Source organism: Cucumis melo, chromosome 6 (assembly GCF_025177605.1).
Source record: "Cucumis melo cultivar AY chromosome 6, USDA_Cmelo_AY_1.0, whole genome shotgun sequence".
In the NCBI taxonomy this organism is placed as follows: Eukaryota; Viridiplantae; Streptophyta; class Magnoliopsida; order Cucurbitales; family Cucurbitaceae; genus Cucumis; species Cucumis melo.
Genome location: NC_066862.1, coordinates 4,336,572 through 4,359,783, shown reverse-complemented (window position 1 = coordinate 4,359,783; position 23,212 = coordinate 4,336,572). Strand labels below are relative to the sequence as shown.

General features: G+C 33.6%; 4 protein-coding genes across 4 annotated transcripts; all 4 read left to right on the top strand.

Moving 5' to 3' along the window:
- Positions 1 to 953: 953 nt before the first annotated feature.
- Positions 954 to 2,458, top strand: LOC103483742 (probable aspartic proteinase GIP2). Its single transcript, XM_008440496.3, has one exon. The coding sequence runs from the start codon at positions 991 to 993 to the stop codon at positions 2,299 to 2,301; it is 1,311 nt and encodes a 436-aa protein (XP_008438718.1). The 5' UTR covers positions 954 to 990; the 3' UTR covers positions 2,302 to 2,458.
- Positions 2,459 to 3,397: 939 nt separating this feature from the next.
- On the top strand, positions 3,398 to 9,569 carry LOC103483740 (probable aspartic proteinase GIP2). The gene is made up of 2 exons (XM_051086113.1): positions 3,398 to 4,425; positions 9,050 to 9,569. Exons 1-2 carry the CDS (start codon positions 3,631 to 3,633, stop codon positions 9,545 to 9,547), a joined length of 1,293 nt encoding a protein of 430 aa, XP_050942070.1. The 5' UTR covers positions 3,398 to 3,630; the 3' UTR covers positions 9,548 to 9,569.
- Positions 9,570 to 11,060: 1,491 nt separating this feature from the next.
- On the top strand, positions 11,061 to 12,511 carry LOC103483739 (probable aspartic proteinase GIP2). The gene has a single exon (XM_008440493.3). It carries the CDS (start codon positions 11,077 to 11,079, stop codon positions 12,385 to 12,387), a length of 1,311 nt encoding a protein of 436 aa, XP_008438715.1. The 5' UTR covers positions 11,061 to 11,076; the 3' UTR covers positions 12,388 to 12,511.
- A 1,994-nt stretch (positions 12,512 to 14,505) lies between these two features.
- LOC103483738 (probable aquaporin NIP7-1) lies at positions 14,506 to 16,905 on the top strand. Its single transcript, XM_008440492.3, has 5 exons — positions 14,506 to 14,700; positions 14,790 to 15,015; positions 15,103 to 15,306; positions 15,432 to 15,493; positions 16,390 to 16,905. The coding sequence occupies exons 2-5, from the start codon at positions 14,875 to 14,877 to the stop codon at positions 16,610 to 16,612; spliced, it is 630 nt and encodes a 209-aa protein (XP_008438714.2). The 5' UTR covers positions 14,506 to 14,700; positions 14,790 to 14,874; the 3' UTR covers positions 16,613 to 16,905.
- Positions 16,906 to 23,212: the final 6,307 nt, after the last annotated feature.

The following is a 23,212-nucleotide window of genomic DNA, read 5'->3' as shown; positions in this document are numbered from 1 at the left end:
ACAACTACTAAGTCCTAAAAATCATAATAAATGGTAATTAAGCTTGGACAAATTAATTATGTAATTTAAAATTAATAAAGAATGGATAAGAATTGAAAGTGATTGAAAAGTCAAACGAGTAGTACTACATTATTATTTTAATGTCAAAAAGAGCCCAATTCAAACGTGGCGAACAGCTGGAGAAATCGGAGGCTCCACGTGGACAAAGCGCCAACCGTTTTACTTTCTCACCCTTCCGAAGACTTTTCAAAGCCTTCCACATTTGAATAAAAATATTCCACGTCATCAACCCAAATTAAGGTATTTCCAATTTGGGCTCTTCTTGGTAGGGTACTAGAACTGTTTGTCCAACTTGGGTTGCCCCTTCCATGTCTTTTCAAAATTATTTTGTATCTTATAATTTTAAATTAAATTTATTACTTTATATAAAATTAGTGTGAATGTAAGAAGTAGATATTATTGAATAATCATCTTTAAACTAATTCACTTTGGTAGAAGAGGATTATTGTGTAGTGCATGGTTACTAACCTTCAAACTTACTTTAATGATGAGTAAGAAAGCCTTTTAAAGCAATAAATAAAATAAAAATAAAAGTAAGAGAAGCTTTAGGAGAGAAATATAATAACTTTTTTCAGAAAGAAAGTAAGAGGGTCGTTAAGCATTAAAAATAAAGAAAGTAAGGAGGGAGGAAGAACGACAACCAACCATTATACTAAGCTTTTTTAATAGAAAAAATAGCAATTATACAATGTTATTACTTCTTGAACTAATATTAATGTTACTTATTCATTACATTGTGGATCCGAGTACTGTGTTGGCATATCAACTTTTAAGCTAAAAACAAAACTTATTTAAAAAAGAACAGTGAAGAAAGAATTATTTTGGTTGACCGGTCAAATTCGTCAACCACACTGCCTATATAAATTCATAAACTCCAACCTCACTTCACACCAACAAAATTAGTAAATTACCTCAAAAACTCCCTCCTCAATGGCGTCCTCCACTTCCTTCTCCTTCTTCTCTTCCATTCTCTTCCTCCTCTTCTCCATCTCCATTGCCGCAACTTCCTTCCGTCCCAAATCCCTTGTTCTCCCCGTCACCAAACACCCATCTCTTCAATATATCACCGAGGTCCACCAACGAACTCCTCTGGTTCCGGTGAAACTCACGGTGGACCTCGGCGGTCAGTTCATGTGGGTCGACTGTGATCGTGACTACGTTTCTTCCTCCTACAAACCCGCTCGTTGTCGCTCCGCCCAATGCTCTCTTGCCTCCAAATCCAGTAGCTGCGGTCAATGCTTTTCGCCGCCCCGCCCCGGCTGCAACAACGATACCTGCGGCCTTTTCCCCAGCAACACCATTATCCGTCTCTCAACTAGCGGAGAAGTCGCTTCCGACGTCGTCTCTGTTTCCTCCACCAACGGCTTCAATCCAACCAGAGCCGTGTCGATCCCTAATTTCCTCTTCGTTTGCGGTTCCACTTTTCTCCTCGAAGGCCTCGCCCCCGGCGTAACCGGAATGGCTGGATTCGGTAGAAACGGAATCTCTCTACCATCCCAATTCGCCGCCGCCTTCAGTTTTAACAGAAAATTCGCCGTGTGCTTGAGCGGCTCCACTAGATCCCCTGGCGTCATCTTCTCCGGTAACGGCCCGTACCATTTCTTACCCAACATCGACTTAACAAATTCCTTCACCTACACCCCGCTCTTCATCAACCCCGTCAGTACCGCTGGCGTGTCCTCCGCCGGGGAAAAATCCACGGAATATTTCATCGGCGTTACCTCCATCGTCGTTAACTCCAAACCCGTCCCACTCAACACGACTCTTCTGAAAATCGACAGCAACGGAAACGGCGGAACCAAAATCAGCACCGTGAATCCATTCACCGTACTAGAATCTTCAATATACAAAGCGTTGGTGAAAGCATTCACGACAGAGGTATCGAAAGTGCCGAGGGTGGCGGCGGTGGCACCGTTCGAAGTATGTTACAACTCAAAGAGCTTTCCGAGCACTCGATTGGGGGCAGGAGTACCGACGATTGATTTGGTTTTGCAGAACAAGAAAGTGATTTGGAGCATATTCGGTGCGAACTCGATGGTACAGGTAAACGACGATGTATTGTGCTTGGGATTTGTAGACGGAGGGGTTGATGTGAGAACCGCGATTGTGATTGGAGCCCACCAGATTGAGGACAAATTGCTTGAGTTTGATTTGGCAACTTCTAGACTTGGCTTCACCCCAACTTTACTGGGTCGGATGACTACTTGCGCTAATTTCAATTTTACTTCTAATGCTTCTTGATTAATTAAAAATAATCCCAAGTTTTTAATTAATCATATGCTTAAATTCCCATTAAATAAAATGTTGTTGCTTTTTACATTTCTGTATTGTATTCTATTTTTATACTTTATTATTTAATAAGTGAGAGCAGAAGCTTTTGGTTGTTTGTTTATTTTAACACATACTTGTTTGTTTTTTTCTTTTTATTTTGTGCCTGATTTTAATTTTAGTATATGATTCTAAGGGATTGAAATTTAAAGCTTATATTATAAATAAATATGTAGATCTGCTTTCATAGCTTGGCTTGCTACTTGGATTCAACCATAGACTTTGTGATTGCATCAAACGTTGGTGTATTGATGTCCCTAGTGATTGTGTTCTATATATTATTGGAATTGTGTCTAGTGATCATTTATTTTTTGAGTGTCTTCGTAGTAAAACTATATGAAGGGATATGCTTATATGAAGAAGGTATACTCATTAGATATTATATTGAGTTACATAACTTGTTTGAACTTGTAAGTTGAACAAGGAGAATTGATCGAACCGTAAGGCATGAAGAGTCACTTAGTGTATTATAAATTACCATGTTTGGCACGTATTCGATATGAGATTTTAATTTGTTGTTCTATTTGCTCAGGACTTCTCTCAGATTTATATTCAATCAGTGTGTTGTATTTTATTGTATATCTCTCTCATTTTAGCAAAAGCAAAATATATATGTTTAACTTTAAGTATCATATAGTACCATTTAAGTTTAATTCTTTTTAATTTCTATAACAAATCAGTAAACAAAACACAAATATTTGAGAATAGTTTGTATATTCAAATATAGATAATTATTATTCTAAGTAATTTAAAACATAAACATTCAAATTTTAAACATTTAATACCTGTTTGGCATGTCCAAAATAAAAATAAAAAAAGTACTTTAATCCTTTTGTTGTTTCTCCACATTCTTAAAGAGGAGGATCTTAGAGTACGGTCTCAATATTAGGGATACCTTCTTAGACACTCATTGATTGAAGATTTCAATTTTTTAAAATTGAATATATTTAAAGTTAAATTGATAAACGAGAGAAAGTAAAGACACCAAACCTGAAAGGAAGTTATTTTAATCAAAACAATGTAATGTAAGTAAGTGACATTGAGTATTATTGAGGAACATGTGTACTATCAACATTCCAAACTTACTTTAATAATTGGTAAGTAAAAAGAAACAACGAGGGACGGAGGAAGAAAGAAGAATGATGAAAAGAAAAATTCCGATGGCCGGTCAATTTCGTCCTCAACACTCTCCCCATATAAATTCACTGTCTCCAAACAAATACCTCAAAACATCCCCCATCAATGGCTTCCTTCTCCTTCTCCTCCTCCTCCTCCATTCTCTTCCTCCTCTTCTCCATTTCCATTGCCGCAACTTCCTTCACCCCCAAATCCCTCGTTCTCCCTGTCATCAAACATCCATCTCTCCAATACATCATCCAGATCCACCAACGAACTCCTCTGGTTCCAGTCAATCTCACGGTTGACCTCGGCGGTCGCTTCATGTGGGTCGACTGTGACCGTGGCTACGTTTCTTCCTCCTACAAACCCGCTCGCTGTCGCTCCGCCCAATGCTACCTCGCCAAATCCATTTCCTGCGGCAAATGCTATTTGCCGCCCCACCCCGGCTGCAACAACCACACTTGCCACCTTCCCGCCGAAAACACCGTTATCCAACTCTCCTCTAGCGGAGAAGTTACTTCCGACGTTGTCTCTGTTTCTTCCACCAACGACTTCAATCCAACCAGAGCCCTCTCCGTCCACAATTTCCTGTTCGTCTGCAGCTCGACTTTCCTCCTCGAAGGCCTTGCCGGCGGTGTAACTGGAATGGCAGGATTCGGAAGAACCAGAATCTCTCTACCATCCCAATTCGCCGCCGCCTTCAGCTTTAACCGGAAATTCACCGTGTGCTTGAGCGGCTCCACTAGATTCCCTGGCGTCATCTTCTCCGGTTACGGCCCATACCATTTCTTACCCAACACCGACTTAACAAATTCTCTCACTTATACCCCGTTGTTCATCAATCCCCTTGGCTTCGCCGGGGAAAAATCGTCGGAGTATTTCATCGGCGTTAAATCCATCGAATTCAACTCCAAAACCGTCTGTTATTTTCTAGAGTAAAAATAAATATTGCAATGGAAAATTGAAGACAAATTCATTTCAATTACATTCAAAGAAAAATACAGTATTTAAAGTCTTAAAAATAACTACCCACTAACATCATGACCCTAAACTTTCTCCACTAACATCATGACCCTAAACTTTCTCCACTAATCAACATGACCCTAGACTTTCTCCATGATTACAAATCATGAATGACTAATTCCTAAGAAATAGGAACAAACTTGGACTAAATTAACTTAACAAAGATAAACACACATGAGCATGTTTCAATCATAAAGCACTTTCTTAACACTCCTCCTTGCTTTAGGAGTTGCAAACACCAAGTTTTGACCTTAGAAACTCGAACTTGCAAGTAGGCAACGGTTTAGTTAATATGTCTGCAACTTGATCTTCTGTTTTGCAGTAGACAAGAATCACCTCTCCACTTTTCTGCACTTCCCTTAAAAAAAATAACTTGATGTTAAAATGTTTAGTCTTCTTATAAAACACAGGATTATGAGAAATAGCAATAGCCGCTTTGTTATCAACAAGAATCTCCGTGCTTTTCTTCTGCTCCAGATCAAGGTCAAGTAAAATTTTCCTCAGCCATAAAGCTTGATTGGCAGTAGCTGTTGCAGCAATAAATTCTGCTTCAGCAGTGGATTGGGCTACAATCTCTTGCTTTTTCGAGCTCCAAGAGAAAACACCAGAGCTAAGAGTAAAACAGTAACCTAAAGTGCTTCTCATATCATCAATGGAACCTCCCCAATCACTATCAGAAAAACCAATCAGTTTGAACTCCTTGCCCCTAGTGAACTTAACACCAAAATCACTTGTGCCTTTGACATATCGTATCACTCTTTTTGCTGCCTTAAGATGTAATTCACTTGCACAATGCATGAAACGAGACAAAATACTCACAGCATTCAAAATATCAGGTCTTGTTGCTGTGAGATACATCAAGCAACCAATTAAACTCCTAAAATATCCTTCATCAACTTTGTCAGCACCATCTTCTTTGCACAACTTCTCTTTTTGATTCATTGGAGTGCTTACAGCCTTACACTCATCCATCTTAAACTTCTTTAGTATTTCCTTTGCATATTTTTTCTGGCAAATGAAAACTTCACCTTGCCCTTGCTTGATCTCTATGCCAAGGAAGTAGGACATGAGCCCGAGATCTGTCATTTCAAACATCTTCATCATCTCCCATTTGAAATTTTGAATATGATCTGCATTGTTTCCTGTAACCAGTAGGTCATCAACATACAGTGAAACAATAAGAATGTTAGTACCATTGTGCTTAACATATAAGGTTGATTCTGATAGACTTTTCAAAAATCCCAAGCTCAGTAAATGTTCATCAATTTTGCTATACCAAGCTCTTGGAGCTTGTTTTAAACCATAAAGAGCCTTCTTGAGAAGATAGACTTTATTTCTTTCACCTTGCTTCTCACATCCTTCGGGCTGCTCAACATAAATTTCTTCTTGTAAGACACCATTCAAAAAAGCTGATTTGACATCCAACTGATACAATTTCCACCCCTTTTGTGCAGCTATTGCAAATAGTAACCTGATTGTGTCCATTCTAGCAACAGGAGCAAAAGTATCAGAGTAATCAACACCAAAGATTTGAGCATACCCTTTAACCACAAGCCTGGCTTTGTGCTTGTTAATCGAGCCATCAGCATTAAGCTTGGTTCTAAACACCCATTTAACTCCAATTACCTTCCTATCTTGAGGTCTGTCAACAAGGATCCAAGTTTTGTTCTTCTCTATCATTGACAACTCCTCCTCCATTGCAGCTATCCACCTTTGATCTTTCTTTGCTTCTGCATAGTTTGCAGGTTCACACACAGCAACATTGCACCTTTCATAAATATCAGAAAGCAACCTTGTTCCTCTCACGGAAGCATCATCTACTATTTCATTCTGCCTGTCATCTTCCTCTTCAATGCTTGAATCAAAAAACTTGAATTTCATCTTTTCCAAGGTCTGACCTTTCTTCTCTGCATCATCAAAGTTCCACTCTTCATCTTCCTCGAAGTGAACATCCCTGCTCACGACAATCTTTCCAATTTGTGGTTGGAAAATTTTATAGGCTTTGCTGATAGAACTATAGCCTATAAAGACACCCGGTGAAGCTCTCCTATCAAGTTTGTCACGCTTGCTCTGTGGAACATGAGTGAAACACAAACAACCAAATACTTTGAGAAATTTCAATGATGGTTTGTACCCATACCATGCCTCAAATGGTGTCTTTTCCTTCAATGCTTTTGTGGGAAGCCTATTTTGAAGAAATACAGCTGTATTTGCTGCCTCTGCCCAAAACTTCTTTGGCAAACTCTTTTCATGCAGCATGCATCTTGTCATCTCCATGATGTATCTATTTCTCCTCTCACTAACTCCATTTTGTTGAGGAGTGTAAGGAGCTGTAAGTTGATGTTTTATGCCTGAATCTTCACAAAACTTGTCAAATTCTGCCGAAACATACTCCTTCCCATTGTCAGACCTTACCATTTGAATTTTGCAACCACTTTCATTTTCAACTCTTGCCTTGAACTTCCAAAAGACATGAGCAACCTCTGATTTAAACTTCAAGAAAAAAATCCAGCACATTCTGGTGAAGTCATCAATAAAAGCAATATAATAGAGACTACCTTTTAAAGAAGGTGTTCTCTGAGGACCTGCAACATCTGTGTGAATGAGCTGCAATTTTTGAGTGGCTCTCCAAGATGACTTGGGAAATGACTTCCTATTTTGCTTTCCAAAATGACACGCTTTGCAGCTTGAGATTTCTTCACTAAGCTTGGGAAAATCAAGTGCCAACTCCGTTAGTTGTAGCAGCCCTTGATGATGATAGTGACCGACTCTTTTGTGCCAAAGCTGTGTTTCATCTTCTTTGAGAGCAAAAACAGATTGCTTCTCCTCTAAAGGATTAAGTGAAAAACTTTTTCCTTTCATTTTTACTTTGAAAATATCTTGATTTGCTGCATCCTTAATCAAGCAATATTCATTTTCAAAAGTAACTTTAAAACCTTTTTCAATAAGTTGACCCACACTCAACAAATTTTGGTTAATGTCAGGTACAAAAAGAACATCTTGTATATGCTTTGTACCTTTACAACTGGCAATCGCAATAGTCCCCTTTCCTTTGACTGAGATGTAGTCTCCATTGCCAATTCTGACTTTGGTGATATTTGTTGGCTTCAGATCTTTAAACAACTCCTTGTCATGAGTCATATGGTTGGTACATCCACTGTCAATCAGCCAGCTTTCATTTGACTCACCACCCACGAAGCATGTTGCCACAAACAATTGATCCTCCTCCTCCTCCTCCTGATAAGCAATTTTGGCCTCTACACCTTGTTGTTGATTATTGTTCCTGCAAATTACAGCTTCATGCCCCATTTGGTTACATTTGGTGCACTTGGCGTTTGGTCTCCTCCAGCATTTAAAAGGAGGATGACCCTGTTTATTGCAATGTGAACAGGGAGGATAGGATCCCTTCTTGACTCCTGCTTTGTTGTAAGTTGAAGATTCTCTAGTAGAAATTTGATTCTTCTTGAAAAACTTCTTCTTCTTATTGTTCCTAACGTTCTCATGATGCTTCGCTGGCAAGGCTCCTTCAACAGCACCTTCTTGCCTCATGGCTCTTCTTTGTTCCTGCGCTTGCAAAGCATTGAGTATCTCTGCAAGAGTGATTTGAGTCAAATCTTTGGTATTTTCTAAGGCAGAAATAGATGCCTCAAATTTTTCAGGCACTGATACAAGAATTTTTTCTACAATTCTTGAGTCCTTGAACACAGAACCAAGTAATCTGATTTGGTTTGCAATGTCCAATAACCTAACAGAATACTCTTTAATTGATTCTGTTTCCTTCATCTTCTGCAACTCGAATTCTCGAATCAAGTTTAGCACACGCATTCCTTTGATTCTTTCATCTCCCTCATATTCTGACTTGAGATAATTCCATATCTCATATGCTGATCTCAGAGTCATAATTCTAGTGAAGATAGTAGATGAGACTGCAGCAAACAGACATGCCTTTGCCTTGGATTTCTTTGTCTTCTTCTCCTTTTGCGCTTTGATTTGTGCCATGGTAGGATTGTCTGGAAGAGCAGGAATTTCATAATCCTCTTCCACTGCTTCCCAAATATCCAAAGCTTCCATATAAGCTTCCATACGAACTGCCCAAACTTGGTAGTTGTCTCCATCAAATATCAATGGAGAAATTGAAGTGAAACTAGAACTTGTTATGGCGTCCATGACACAACAACTCACACTCACAGATCCCTTAAGAAGAGAGCTCTGATACCAATTGTTATTTTCTAGAGTAAAAATAAATATTGCAATGGAAAATTGAAGACAAATTCATTTCAATTACATTCAAAGAAAAATACAGTATTTAAAGTCTTAAAAATAACTACCCACTAACATCATGACCCTAAACTTTCTCCACTAACATCATGACCCTAAACTTTCTCCACTAATCAACATGACCCTAGACTTTCTCCATGATTACAAATCATGAATGACTAATTCCTAAGAAATAGGAACAAACTTGGACTAAATTAACTTAACAAAGATAAACACACATGAGCATGTTTCAATCATAAAGCACTTTCTTAACACCGTCCCACTGAACACCACTCTTCTGAAAATCGACCGCAACGGAAACGGTGGTACAAAAATCAGTACCGTCAATCCATACACCGTACTGGAACCATCAATTTACAACGCGTTGGTGAAAACATTCACGACGGAGCTCGGGAACATTCCGAGAGTGGATGCGGTGGCGCCGTTTGAGGTGTGTTATAGTTCAAAGAGCTTTGGAAGTACTGAATTGGGGCCGGGTGTGGCATCGATTGATTTGATTTTGCAGAACAAAAAAGTGATTTGGAGAATGTTCGGTGCGAACTCGATGGTGCTTGTGAACGACGAGGTATTGTGCTTGGGATTTGTTGACGGTGGAGTGGAAGCGAAAACGGCGGTGGTGATTGGAGCCCACCAAATCGAGGATAATTTGCTTGAATTTGATTTGGCAACTTCTAGACTTGGATTTAGCTCAACTTTACTGGGACGTAACACTAATTGTGCTAATTTTAATTTATCCTGATGCTTGATTCATTCAAAATTTGAAGTTGGGATAAATGGGTTGAATTTTAATTTATTAGAGAATGGATAAGAATTGAAAGTGATAGAAAAGTTAAATAAATGAGTAGTACTACATTTTTCTAATGTCGAAAAGTGTCCAATTCGAAAGAGTAACAGCTGGAAAAATCAGAGCCTCCACGTGGACGAAGCGACAACCGTTTAGATTTTGCACAAATGTTAAGACTATTCAAAGCCGTCCACGTCACCCACACAAGAATTTAAAAGTAAATAGAAGCAAAGTTTATGGTCTCTTTCCCATTTCCGTTTCTTCCTCATCATATTTTGACACAAGTTTCTAATCATAGAGTAGGGTAGTAGAACTATTCTCCGATTCAGTTGCCACTTCATCTTTTAAATTTTATCTTCAAATATAATACTTTTTCAAATTGTTATTTGTAAAAAAAATAGTTTGAAGATAAAACAGGGGATACTATTGAATGAGTTGAAATTTACTATATATTCTTTTATTTTAAAAATTGAGATGACCATCTTATTTATATAAGATTCGTAGCTTTTCATATGTTGGAGGTCAGGAGGTCGTACACAATATTTATGTCGACTTGGTTGGTCAATAGAGCAATTGTTGGATCCTTTCTCTCGAATATGGAAGGGAATTAAACTTCTTATGTAATTAACTTATCTCTTTTCTCTAAAACTACTTGGACGAGTTGAACTTAAAGGGATCTACACACCTATAGGTACTAGGAAAAGATGTTGAAAATTGCATCCATTTACAATAACAACAAAAGACTCGTTAAACTAACTTGACAACTATAGAAAGACTACAAATTACTTTTTTTTTTTTTTTTTGACATCAACTGCAAGAATTAAAGTTAAATAAATTGCAAAGCCAAAATATATATATTTTGACATAATAACTACAAAGAAGATGCATGTTGTTGGGCATCATATAGCTAGAATCTCATAACCCTTACCGCCTAAATGAACAAAGTATTATAAACATCCAAAACTTATTGATCGGTGAGTAAACAAAACCACTGAAGCATAAGAAAAAAATAAAACACATAAAATAACAAAACAAGAGGAAGAGGCCATAGACTTTTTCATATTATTTCTTTTAATTTTTGTTTGAAATAGATCGGATCAACTTTTGATATATATATATATATATATATATATATATATATATATATATATATATATATAATGAAAAAATAAAAAATTGAATACGCATATTATAAAATTTAAATTTTATGTCTAAGTTGAAATTGAAAATTCTACCAAATCATTTTTGTAAACACAAAATGAAGGTAAATGAATTGTCAAGACCTTCGTCCCATCCCCACAATTATTTGGTAATAATAAAAAAGAAAGGGAATTTGGATGTTAGAATAAACTTGTAATTTAACTGAATTTTAAAATAAATAGAAAGTACAATTTCCGTTGACCAGTCAAATTCGTCCAACACACTCTGCCTATATAAACTCAGAACCTCCATCGCCACTTCCACACCTCAAAACATCTTCATCAATGGCGGCCTCCACTTCCTTCTCCTTCTCCTTCTTCTCCTCCATTCTCTTTCTCCTTTTCTCCATTTCCATTGCCGCAACTTCCTTCCGCCCCAAATCCCTCGTTCTCCCCGTCACCAAACACCCATCTGGCCAATATATCACCCAGATTCGCCAACGAACTCCACTGGTTCCTGTAAAGCTAACCGTGGACCTCGGCGGTCGGTTCATGTGGGTCGACTGTGACAGTGGCTACGTTTCTTCCTCCTACAAACCCGTCCGTTGCCGCTCCGCCCAATGTTCCCTCTCCAAATCCACTTCCTGCGGTGAATGCTTTTCGCCGCCCCGCCCCGGCTGCAACAACAACACTTGCGGCCATTTCCCCGGAAACACCATCATCCAACTCTCTACCAGTGGAGAAGTCACTACCGACGTCGTCTCTGTTTCTTCCACCAACGGCTTCAATCCAACCAGAGCCGTCTCTGTCCCCAATTTCATTTTCGTCTGCGGCCCGACTTTCCTCCTCGAAGGCCTCAACGGCGGCGTATCTGGAATGGCCGGATTCGGAAGAACCGGAATCTCTCTGCCGTCACAATTCGCCGCGGCTTTCAGCTTTAACCGGAAATTCGCCGTGTGCTTGAGCGGTTCCACTAGATCCCCGGGCGTCATCTTCTCTGGTAACGGCCCGTACCATTTCTTACCCAACGTCGACTTAACAAAATCCCTCACTTATACCCCACTCTTCATAAACCCCGTCAGCACCGCCGGCGTCTCCACCTCCGGGGAAAAATCATCGGAATATTTCATCGGCGTTAAATCCATCGTATTCAACTCTAAAACCGTCCCACTCAACACCACTCTTCTCAAGATCGACAGAAACGGAAACGGCGGTACAAAAATCAGCACCATCCATCCATACACCGTACTGGAATCATCGATTTACAACGCGTTGGTGAAAACAATCACGACGGAGCTCCGGAACATTCCGCGAGTGGCGGCGGTGGCACCGTTTGGGGTTTGTTATAAGTCAAAAAGCTTTGGAAGTACTCGATTGGGGCCGGGTATGCCGTCGATCGATTTGATTTTACAGAACAAGAAAGTGATTTGGAGAATCTTCGGTGCGAACTCAATGGTACAGGTAAACGACGATGTATTGTGCTTGGGATTTGTTGACGGTGGAGTTGAAGCGAGAACGGCGATTGTGATCGGAGCCCACCAGATGGAGGATAATTTGCTTGAATTTGATTTGGCAACTTCTAGACTTGGATTTAGCTCAACTCTATTGGGACGGATGACTACTTGTGCTAATTTCAATTTTACTTCAGCTGCTTGATTAATTAAAAATCTTTTTAACTCAAGTTTTCTATCAAATCAAATAAATGTTTTTACCACTACTTGTGTTGAGGTTTTGTATTTTGTAATTTTAATATTGAATAATTGAGGGTGAGGCTTTGGTAGATTGTTTGTTTAATTTCGAAAAGGGGGGGGGGGGGGGGGGGAAATGTGTTGTATTTATTGATTGGATAATGTATGATGGCCCCCTCATGTGAGTTGGATTGAAACTGTTCATTAGAGATTTGGATACATTAAGTGTGTGTTTGAGCATACCATTGATTATTTTAATTAAATGCTTTTGAGGAAAACAATGATTTATATCTTTAGTTTTTAAAACAAGAAAACTTTATAATAACAATTGTTTTTGGAAAGCTAGATTTGCAGTACTCGATGTGCATTTTGTTCAACGAATTTATGTTTATTAACAATACTTAAGCTGTGTTAGAATTTGAATTGAAGAAAAATATAATTCCACTTGCAGAATTATAACATTAAGAATAATTCAACAATAATAAAGTTTAAAGAATCCATACTTCTAAGTTTATTATAAATAAAAATGCATAGAACATTGACCAATTCTCTCTCTCTCTCTCTCTCTCTCTTTTTTATTTTTCTTCACTTAATACATGAAATTTTACCATAAATTTTAATTAGTGTGTCCAAATAAAATGTTATGGAGTGTTTATAATTTATAAATGAACCGTTAGTTTGGATTTAAAATTGATCTAACTTTAATACCTCATAATTCAGAACTTTAGTTCAATGGTACAGTTAAGCAGCCATAAAAAAGACAAATTAAAAGCACAAACAGCAAAATTGATTGTTATTAAACATCAAAGTATTAAAGAATTAATTGATTACCTGTTTTTCTTTTTCTTTTCCTTTCCCTTTTTGCTTTTCTATTGTGAAAAACATACCCCAGCTAATAACTCATTCTTTAATACTGAGATGGAATACTGTTTTGTTATTATTGTTTTAACTTTTAATTTTCCTTTTAAGTATTTAATTCAATACTGCACCAATACTAAATTTAGGAAATATTCATACCTTTTAAAGAAAGTTTTGTTAATATATTCTTAATTTAGAGTTATTTTCCTCAATTGAAATATTTTTAACACAACATGTAAAGTTGAGAAAGGGAAAGTTGAAAAGAAATATGTTTTTGATGTTTTGTAAACAGGTTTTGATGCAACATTATGACATTAGCCAACAGAATGATAATTGGATTATTGTATTCTGACATCTCGAAATAGATAGCATATATGTTCAAAGTGGACTGCTGAAGATAATATATTTTAAGTAATTATATATATATATATACTTTTGAAAGTTGTAAGTGAGGTTTCGTAAAAGGTGGGAGAAAATAAATTGTTTGTCTAAATAAATACGTATATATAACAATAAAATAAATAAGATAGATGGAAATATTAGTTTAAAATATTAATCCAACACAAAATTTCAAACTTTTTTTTTTTCATATGGAGTTGGGGAGTTGATTGATTCAGTATAAGAACAAATTAAATATCATTTATTCAATATATATACATAAATAATAATAAATAAATTAAATTATGAGTTGGAAACACAGTTTACTAAGAGATTGTTTAAAGGGAAATAGACATGAGCCAAGATGAAAGCCCACCAGCACTTGGGCCCAACGAAACCCAAGCCCAGATGGGCTTTGCAAATGCCGATGCCCAACTGTAGTTGACCTACGGATTAACCCTCTCTATAGGGGCTTTGGACTTAACTGAGTTGGGATATCCAAAGACATGCCTTGTTTGGTATTTTGCTAAGGTTGGCTGAGGCCAAGATTGAGGTTAGACACGGCATGTGTAAGACATGCATGCCTTATTAACACATCCTTATTGTTTATCAAACATATCTTAAATCACTCTTCGCATAGGGTAAGTTTGAAGGGAGTCTTTCATTCTTTAGTCCTTGGGGTTTTCTAAATTTTGAAAATCTTATTTCTTTTGGCAAGAAAGTAATAAATGCATATGACGAAAGCCACAAGAGTGTGAACCACACATTACGTACACATGAATGATAGGAAGTAGACCCTGGTTGGCTACACATCAAAATAACTTTACCAAATCACCACAATTTTAACTACAAAAAAAATACACACGCCAACTTTAGAATCACATATCATCAAACTCAGGCTTTTTATACTTTCAAACAACCCTTCAACAACAACGTTGTCCAAACTCCACATATGGCTTCAAATAATAACAATAATACAATCCCCGTCACTGTCTCCGCCACCTTCCCACGACCGACGACAATGGACGATAATCTTGTTCGCCCGGTAATGCTTCTAACATATTTATTTTTCTATTGCAACGATGGGCGACTGCTGCTATGGCCCTAATATGTTTTAGTTTGTTTTTGGTGTAGGTTTTGGGAGAGATGGTGGGGAGTTTTTTGTTGATTGTTTGCGTGAGCGGGGGTAACGGCGACCGGGCAGCTGACGGGCAGTCAGATGGGTGTACTGGACTACGCCATCGCTGCGGGTTTGACGGTGGGCGTTTTGACGTTCTGCTTTGCTCCCATTTCTGGTGCTCATTTTAATCCAGCCATCACTCTTGCCTCTGCCATTTTTGGTCACTTTCCATGGTCTAGGGTACACTACTACACTCTAAAATAACAAATCGATGGATCTATTGATATAATAAAACTACGTTCAAAGTTTTTTGTGTTTGGAAATTAGGTAATGGCATATGTGGTGGCTCAAACGACAGGTTGTGTAATGGCAACATATGCAGCAATGTTTGTTTTTGGCATAAAACCACAACAGTTGATCACTCGACCACTTCATAATTATTCTTCTCCCTTTTCTGCCTTTTTCCTCGAACTTCTTTTAACTTTCATTCTCATGTTTCTACTTTCTTCTTTATCCTATCAGTCCCAATCAGTAAGTCTTTTACTTATAATCAAACTTTCATTTTTGTGTGTTAATTTAATTATACATAAGTCACCTTAACCTATCCAACACATTATTTCTCTCTTTTATCGACCCGGATTTAATACGATATGTAGGTTCGTCAATTTTCTGGCTTTGTCATTGGAATGGCCATTGCCCTTGCTGTGTTTATTGCCGGGTATGTCTTGGCTACATTTTTGATCTACTGCTAATTATCAAAGGAAAGAAATGTTACTGCACCAATCATTCTCTCATTCTTAGTGTTTGGTGTTTGATCTCTCTACACTTCAAAATATTTCACTCTTGTAAATTGACTATAATTTCTATTTGAGACTTTTAGGTTTCAACCGAGTTTAGTTTCCATTTTAATAGTTTATGATTTCACATATTTGTAGTAATTGTCCACTCCTATTTGACGACTTAATTCATTTTTACAGTGATGAAAAATTAATGAAATTAAAGCTAATTTGTTTAATTATGTTAAATTAATTAATATATATTAACACCAAACTGCTGAAGATTGAGAGTAATAGTTAAAATCGTAAATCTTCTTCCATTTTTAGAGACTAAATTGAAATAAAATTTATAGATAAAAAATAATTTTTGAAAACCAAGATCCAAATAAAAATTCATCGATAAAAACTCAAAACTACTAAAATATTTTGTCGATGAATTTTTATACCATTAGACAATCGATACTTTGATCGGAAAAAATTTCACATAAAAAAGATTTAACTAAAGACATATTTAAGATATTAGATAACAAAACTATGAAATTATATACTTTTTATTTAGGGTGATTATTATAGATAACAATCTAGACATAATGATTAAATGTATAATAACATTTAAAAAAAAATTGTAAATATATTAAAGATACAATAAACTCTCACAGTATAGACCAATATTTATAATATATGATCTATTTGGTGACAAACTTTTATCATTATTTTTTAAAATATCTATATATATATATATATATGCAGATATGTAACTATTATTTACTTATTTATTTATTTATTTTAAAATAATAATAATAAAAAAAAGAGGCTGATGGGTCTTGGGCCGATGTAGGCCCATTTCCGGTGCATCAATGAACCCAGCAAGATCTTTAGGGCCGGCCATTGTTTCATGGGCTTTCGATGACATATGGATCTATATTACGGCTCCGTGCATCGGAGCCATTACCGGCGCCTTCATTAGCGACTTCCTCCGCCTTTGTCCTCCACCGCTTCAACCTTCCGACGGCAAACATTTTGATCTCTCCTCCTCTGCCAACGCATATCTAATTACTTAGCAAATAATCGCCCTTCATCATCCCCTCTATATTTCCAGTTGCGTTTTTTTATAGATCCAAATGATCTATCATCTTATATAGACAGACGTGGAATAACAATTTAGTCATAAAATCGTGTAATTTTATTAACCGGTAATCAAATTAAACCTTACTTAGTTGTCTCGTAAAATTATTTGAGATGGGTGTAAATAAGTTGGTTTTTGTTTTTAATTCCAAGAAAATGTATATCGATCTACATAGATCAATGAAATATTGGATGTTCGGTTTCCTCCTACTATAAAACAAATAATGTTTGATTTCTTACCATGATGGTTAAAACTATTTTTTTATAATTAAAAATTATAACCCTAATATGAAAAACTAAAAAGATATTTTTAATTAGGGTTTGATGGATTTTGATTACATTTATCAATAAAGGATAATGAAATCATGAGGCAACTTCACTTGCAAAGGAAAAGGTAGGAGAGAGCAAGTTGAAGAAAAAATAATAATAACTCCATGAAAGCCCTAAACCAATAGAATTAGAGAAAACAATGCAATGCAATGCAATGCAAAGAAAGAAAGAGAGCAAAAATTGATGTGTTGATGGAGACTTCTTTAGTGCTTTCTACCTTTTTCCAACCAAACGATCTTATCTTCTTCAATGTAAACCTAAAGCCAACCACTCACAATAATTGCTTCTTCACATTTGTCTCTCTAAAAAGAGTCTCACTATAGTTAACTCATTTATTAATCTGTAGATTGTTGAAATTAAAGTAACCAATAATTAATTGCAAATTTTATGAGTTTTCCTTCGTTAATATATGGATTGTTTTTCTCTAATTGGATTAAGTACCAAATCACAAAGTTTTAAGATAAATTGGTAAAAACCACTATTGTTTTCTTACCATCATCATATCTTAAACTTTTAGTAATAAAAATTGAGACCTCAAATTATCACAGAGATTAGGGTTTAGGGTTGTAAAAAAACAGACCTCCAATGATAGAGCCCTAAACTTTTATCGTTTAGGATTTAGGGTTGCAAGAAATAGACCTATAAGTGATAAAACTTCAAACTTCAAACTTATACAACGATTACATGCAATTTCTACAATTACTTAAGTTTTGAGGGTTCAATTTTTACAACTATAAATTTGACGAATCTTGCAATTTATTTAAAATATTTATAGAAAAAAAATTGTATTGTTAAAACGAATTAATTAGCTCAACGATAATTAACATTGGCCCTAATTGTTGTACTAAGAGTGTATCATTATTTGCCATCCTATATTCAAAATTTCCAAACACATTAATGAAAGAAACATGCATGCTCTCAATATTTTTTTCCCTCTCTCTCTCTCTCTCTCAAGATCATTTGAGGTCCTTTCCCCATCAAGAAATGGTCCACTAAGACCACAATAAATTCTTTCCCTCCAACCCATCTAAGCTTTGGCTATATATATATATATATATATATATATATATATATATATATATATATATATATATATATATATATATATATATATATATATATATATATATATATATATATATATATGCTTAATTAATCAATCACAAATAATTGATCATCTTCTAAACCCCTAAAACAAAATTGGCTATTTTTTTTAATTAAAAAATAATAATAAATTGACTATTCCTTCAACTTGGGATGAAAGTGAAAGACTAATTGGAAAAACAAAAAAAGCCTTAAAATAGTACTCTCTTACTCATAAACAACTAAAAGATTATTTTAAAATCCAAAATGATTTTAATTAGATTAGTAGTTAACCAATTTGGAGAGTTAACCTATCTTTCTCAATGAAAGTTTGAGCTCAACCCTTTCTGTTACCTAAATTAAAATAGAGAACCTGTTATTTTCAATTAACCTTCCCCAAATGAAAAAAGTATATATAGTAAAAAAAAAAAAAGATAAATAGGATATAGGAAACTAATTTTCTCAAGATTTTGGAATTTTATTGCCTACTTTCCTTTCATTTTTTAGTTTATAGATTATTGATATTATTATTTTTATTTTGATTCTTAAGTTTTTAAAATATTAAATTCTTTTACGTTTTATCTTTAAAAAAATGAAACTCAAAATTAAAAACGTAAAATTATGTTAATAGGGCCATCTTCGTTATTTCTTCCCATGATAAATTAGATTAATTACATGACCTATGTATAAGCATATTAACCTTTTAGTTTTTGGTAACTAATGTAGTAATTTTATTAATATGACTCTCTTTAATAATTATTTTGGCTCATTAATTTATAATCCTTTAGTTTTTATTTTCTTAAAACTTTAGTACACCACTTTTTACCTAAGGTATAAGGTAAAAGTAATTGGTATGTTTTGTTATTTTCACTTTGCTACTATTTTAAAAAATCAAACAAAAATGTGTTTAATTTTTTGTTTAAATATTGTGTTTATTTTCTTATCATAATCTGATTTGTTGTTTAGATAAGCATAGATACCAAAAACATAGAATAAAAAAAAAATTGTTCCCAAATTAAATTAAATTAAATCCCACAAAAGGCCTAAATCCAAAATACTAGAGTAATTAAAGTTACAACTTCACCAATTAATCCAATCCAAATTAAATTAACTAATTTCATAAGAAAAGAAAAATAATTTTCTTTAATCAACATTCAATGTTTAATTATCTTCACATCAAGAATTAGACACATACAACCAACGTTTTGTTGAGCTCAACACACGATATATAGGATGAAAGAATTCAACCACTAATTTACTAATCGATAATAATACATATCTTATTTTTGACTATTAATCAAATTACAATCAAAATGTACCCAAAAAAACTTGGAACATATTAGATTAAATGTTGATATGATCTAAAGCATAAAGTCATTATCACTAAGTTCATCATATAGCTACCTCCACTTAGATATTCAAATATGATCTAAATAAAAGTGTGGTCCAATAAAAGTATTTATAAAAATGTGGTTCTCTTTGAAGCATACAAAAATGAAGAAAAGCTCTCTAGATATTGCCATTGTCACTCCAAGGTCAATGGAACACAAATGAAAAATAAGAGAAAAATATGTGGCTCTCTCACTTTATTTATTTTTCTATTTTCTCCTCCCCCAACAAAAAATAAATTTATTTGTTTATTTTGGCACAATCTATGGTGGTGGTAGTGGTTGGATTATGCCTTAAAACCCTAAATTTTAAATTCCCTCTTTTTAATGAAATTCAAATAAGTACCACAATAATTATATTTTTATATCGTCTTCTTTGGTGAGCCAATTATTAATTATAACATTATATAATTATATAATTATTAATATTTAATAATAACTCTCTCTTTTTGATTTGTTGATGTTTAAAAATAGATATTTTATTGTCTACTTAGACCCTCTCTACGTGTAATTTCCATTTTAAATTAAAATTTGTATTTGAAGTGACATTTGAAACTATGGGCCATACCCAAAAACCATGGACGTCGCCATCAGATATTGCATTATATATATATATTTATATCAATTTCTTAGAGACGTCATTTGCTTTTCTTTTCTTTTTTTTCCCTTAATTTATTTGAGGTGAATTTTTTTTTTATTAAATAGAAATATTTGGCATATTGATCAAAATTGGTTGGTTTTGTCAACGAGGTTATGTTTTTATATGGGGTGTTTTTTTTAAGTGGGAAGAAAATGAAGATATTGATTTTCTTTTTCTTTTATCGTTAAAATGATATGATTATTTTTCCAACAAAAAAAAAAATCATTTTAATCATTTATATTAAAAAAAATGTATATCCCTATTTTTTATTTCATCTAATGTTTTAATTTTAATCCTTAGAGGCTTTGGTTGGGTATATATATATGACATTTTTTTTAGTTGCACATCGCTTAAGTTTGGCCCTTACTACATATATTTTAATTTAATGATTCACTCTATTGTTATAATTAGTTTAGTACTTCAAGTAATTACCAAACATTAATTAATGATTGAAATCTACTTTTTTTTTTCTTTTTTACTATATTTAATTTTTATATTATTATTTTGGATCTTTAACGGTATGTTGAGTGGAGATTTAAAACATTAAGTTTTTTAGTATGTAAATTTACTCATTATATTGTAAATGATAATTAAATGAATAAGTCAAGCGTATGTATCGTAAGATTTAAAAAAAAAAATCTAACCTTTTTAAAACATAAAACCTAACTTATCCTTTCTAACAATAATAAAAACAGCAATAATAACCTAAACTACTTTGCCTAACGCATTAATAAGATATAGAGCAAAGATGATAGTAATAAAAGTGATTCATATACTTTTAGTTTTGATTTACTTTACCCTATTTAACTTTTGTTTATCGTAGTTTATACTTTTAAAAACGATTATTTTCTTACCTATCTATTCATACAAATATTAAAATAAAAATTAACTATAAAATATAAAAACTAAAATAAATAGAATCGATGTAAATGACAAAACTATCGAGAAGATTTACAAAATATATCAAAATTTAAGATTATATGAAATTTTGTAATATTTAAAAATGGGTAAATTAAAATGGAAAGAAAATGATAAATGGGAATGATTGTAAAGAAATAAAAAGTGGAAATTGAAAAGAATAGAAGAAAAAAGGGATATTTATATTGGAGAAGAGGGCGTGATTAATATAGTAAGTGTGAGGGGGCGACTCCTTTCCCGATTCTTATGATACCCATCCAAATGTACGTTTTTACTTTTTGACGCAATCAAATTATTTCCTTTTTCTTTTATTCTACCTTTTTAAAATAAATATTAAAACTTTATTTCCAAAACTACCCTTCCCAAATATTTATTTAATTGTCGCTTTACCTTTCCCAAGCAACTGCCAATTTTTGTTGCCTTCATCAACATTCAAATTCCTTTTCTATTGCAATTTTACAAACACACACAAAAAGAAGAATTTATTCTTCATCCTTTTCTTTTCTTCTTACCATTTCTCTGTTTGATGTATCAATTATTCATTTTTTACAATTTATTTAAAGGTTTTGAGGGAAAACTTTCTTTCTTTCTTTCTTTCTTTCTTTCTCTCTTTCTTTTTTAATGTAATTTTAATATTTTTATATATTATATTTTTCATTTACCAATTCTTATTTAAATTATAAAAATAAAACTAACAGCAAATTTCTAAAAACTATTTTTTAAGATTTTTTTAAAAATGGCTTTGATTGTTTTTTTTTTCTTCCTTATATTGCTAAAAATAGATAACAAAGCCAAGAGATATTAGAAATGACTATGATCCCATCTATTTAAAATGCCATTTTAGTTTTTATATTGTAAAACTACGTCAAATTTTAAATTACAAGATTTCTAGGATTTAGATGTTCAAAATTTTTTTATAATCAATTAGTTTAATCATGTTAGTAAACTAAAAGAAAATGATTTGAAAAAGATTTAGATTAGCCAAAACTCAAATTTGATTGCTTTTGTCTCAATTATATTGGTAATTTATATATTTTTCACCAACTATAATAGAGAGTAATCAAATAGATAATATAAATCGAAGAGACATTTTCTTTTAACGTTGTTTCCTCTCCTTACTCGTTAGACAAGTTGAAAATTTTGTTGTTGGTCTAACGGTTTCGAATTCTTATAAAATTTTCCTTTAAAAAACAATAAAAATCAAAGAAGATTTGTTTTTAATTTTGAATCAAACAGCTTCAATTGATATTATTAACATTAAATTTATTTTCCTGTTTAATGCACCTTAGTTTGGTATGAAAAAATTGATTGTGCTTTTAATTGTCCCCTTCATCCTAATATGTACCAAGTAATTAAAAAGGTATATATATAGAGTAGAGTCGTCTCTACTTGGGAGTTAAAAAGAATCATTTGTATTTGTCATTTAGAAATTAATGTTGTGTTTTATCAAATCATATTTGAATTTGAATTTTATGAGGTACGATATTAAAGCGAAAACTAAATTATATTATATTAACTAAAATTGTAATTAATTTAGTATTTGATTATTATTATTATTACTTTGCTGTTGTCTATTTTTTGGATTCGTTTTATTTTTAATATTTGTGGAGAATATTGGAATAGGAGGGGGGAAAATTTTTGCCCCCAAGGTGGTTTTCGTACTTACAGATTCCACCATCACTTAGCCACGTGGCAAATTGTTATTGGCATTTTAACTTTAGGGTTAATCAAATTGTTTTATTCTTATCCAAATTGCTTAGGAATATTGAGTCCTCCTTCATACAGAATCTCGTTTCTCTCATATGTTTTTCTTCAAATTATGTTTCTGTTTTTAGAATTCTATGATCCAACAATGTAAATTATGAAAACGATAATTTTTATATGTTTTTTATTGTATTTAAAATTTGAACTTTTTACATTTTAGAAAACATAATTATCATAAATGCATATAAAATTGTTTAGAAATACGATATGTGTCGGTGTAAATTGAACTTATTTTTTAAATATCATATGTATTATAAATTATATAATAATATTAAATAATAATTATATACTTTTTGTAGGTTAAATTAAAGAATGAGACTCCATGATTTTAAAATGATAGAATTTAGTTTATTTGATTTATAACTAGAATTTAGTTGATAAATCAAAATTTTGTTTGTGGGGACTATTATTAT

Bases quoted from the DNA above. Each gene is read 5' to 3' on its own strand.
- LOC103483742 (XM_008440496.3), top strand. From the start codon at position 991: ATGGCGTCCTCCACTTCCTTCTCCTTCTTCTCTTCCATTCTCTTCCTC.
- LOC103483738 (XM_008440492.3), top strand. From the start codon at position 14,875: ATGGGTGTACTGGACTACGCCATCGCTGCGGGTTTGACGGTGGGCGTT. The intron at 15,307-15,431 runs GTAAGTCTTTTA...TACGATATGTAG, and splicing joins TATCCTATCAGTCCCAATCA to GTTCGTCAATTTTCTGGCTT. The intron at 15,494-16,389 runs GTATGTCTTGGC...GGGCCGATGTAG, and splicing joins CTTGCTGTGTTTATTGCCGG to GCCCATTTCCGGTGCATCAA.
- LOC103483739 (XM_008440493.3), top strand. From the start codon at position 11,077: ATGGCGGCCTCCACTTCCTTCTCCTTCTCCTTCTTCTCCTCCATTCTC.
- LOC103483740 (XM_051086113.1), top strand. From the start codon at position 3,631: ATGGCTTCCTTCTCCTTCTCCTCCTCCTCCTCCATTCTCTTCCTCCTC. The intron at 4,426-9,049 runs GTCTGTTATTTT...TCAATCATAAAG, and splicing joins TCGAATTCAACTCCAAAACC to CACTTTCTTAACACCGTCCC.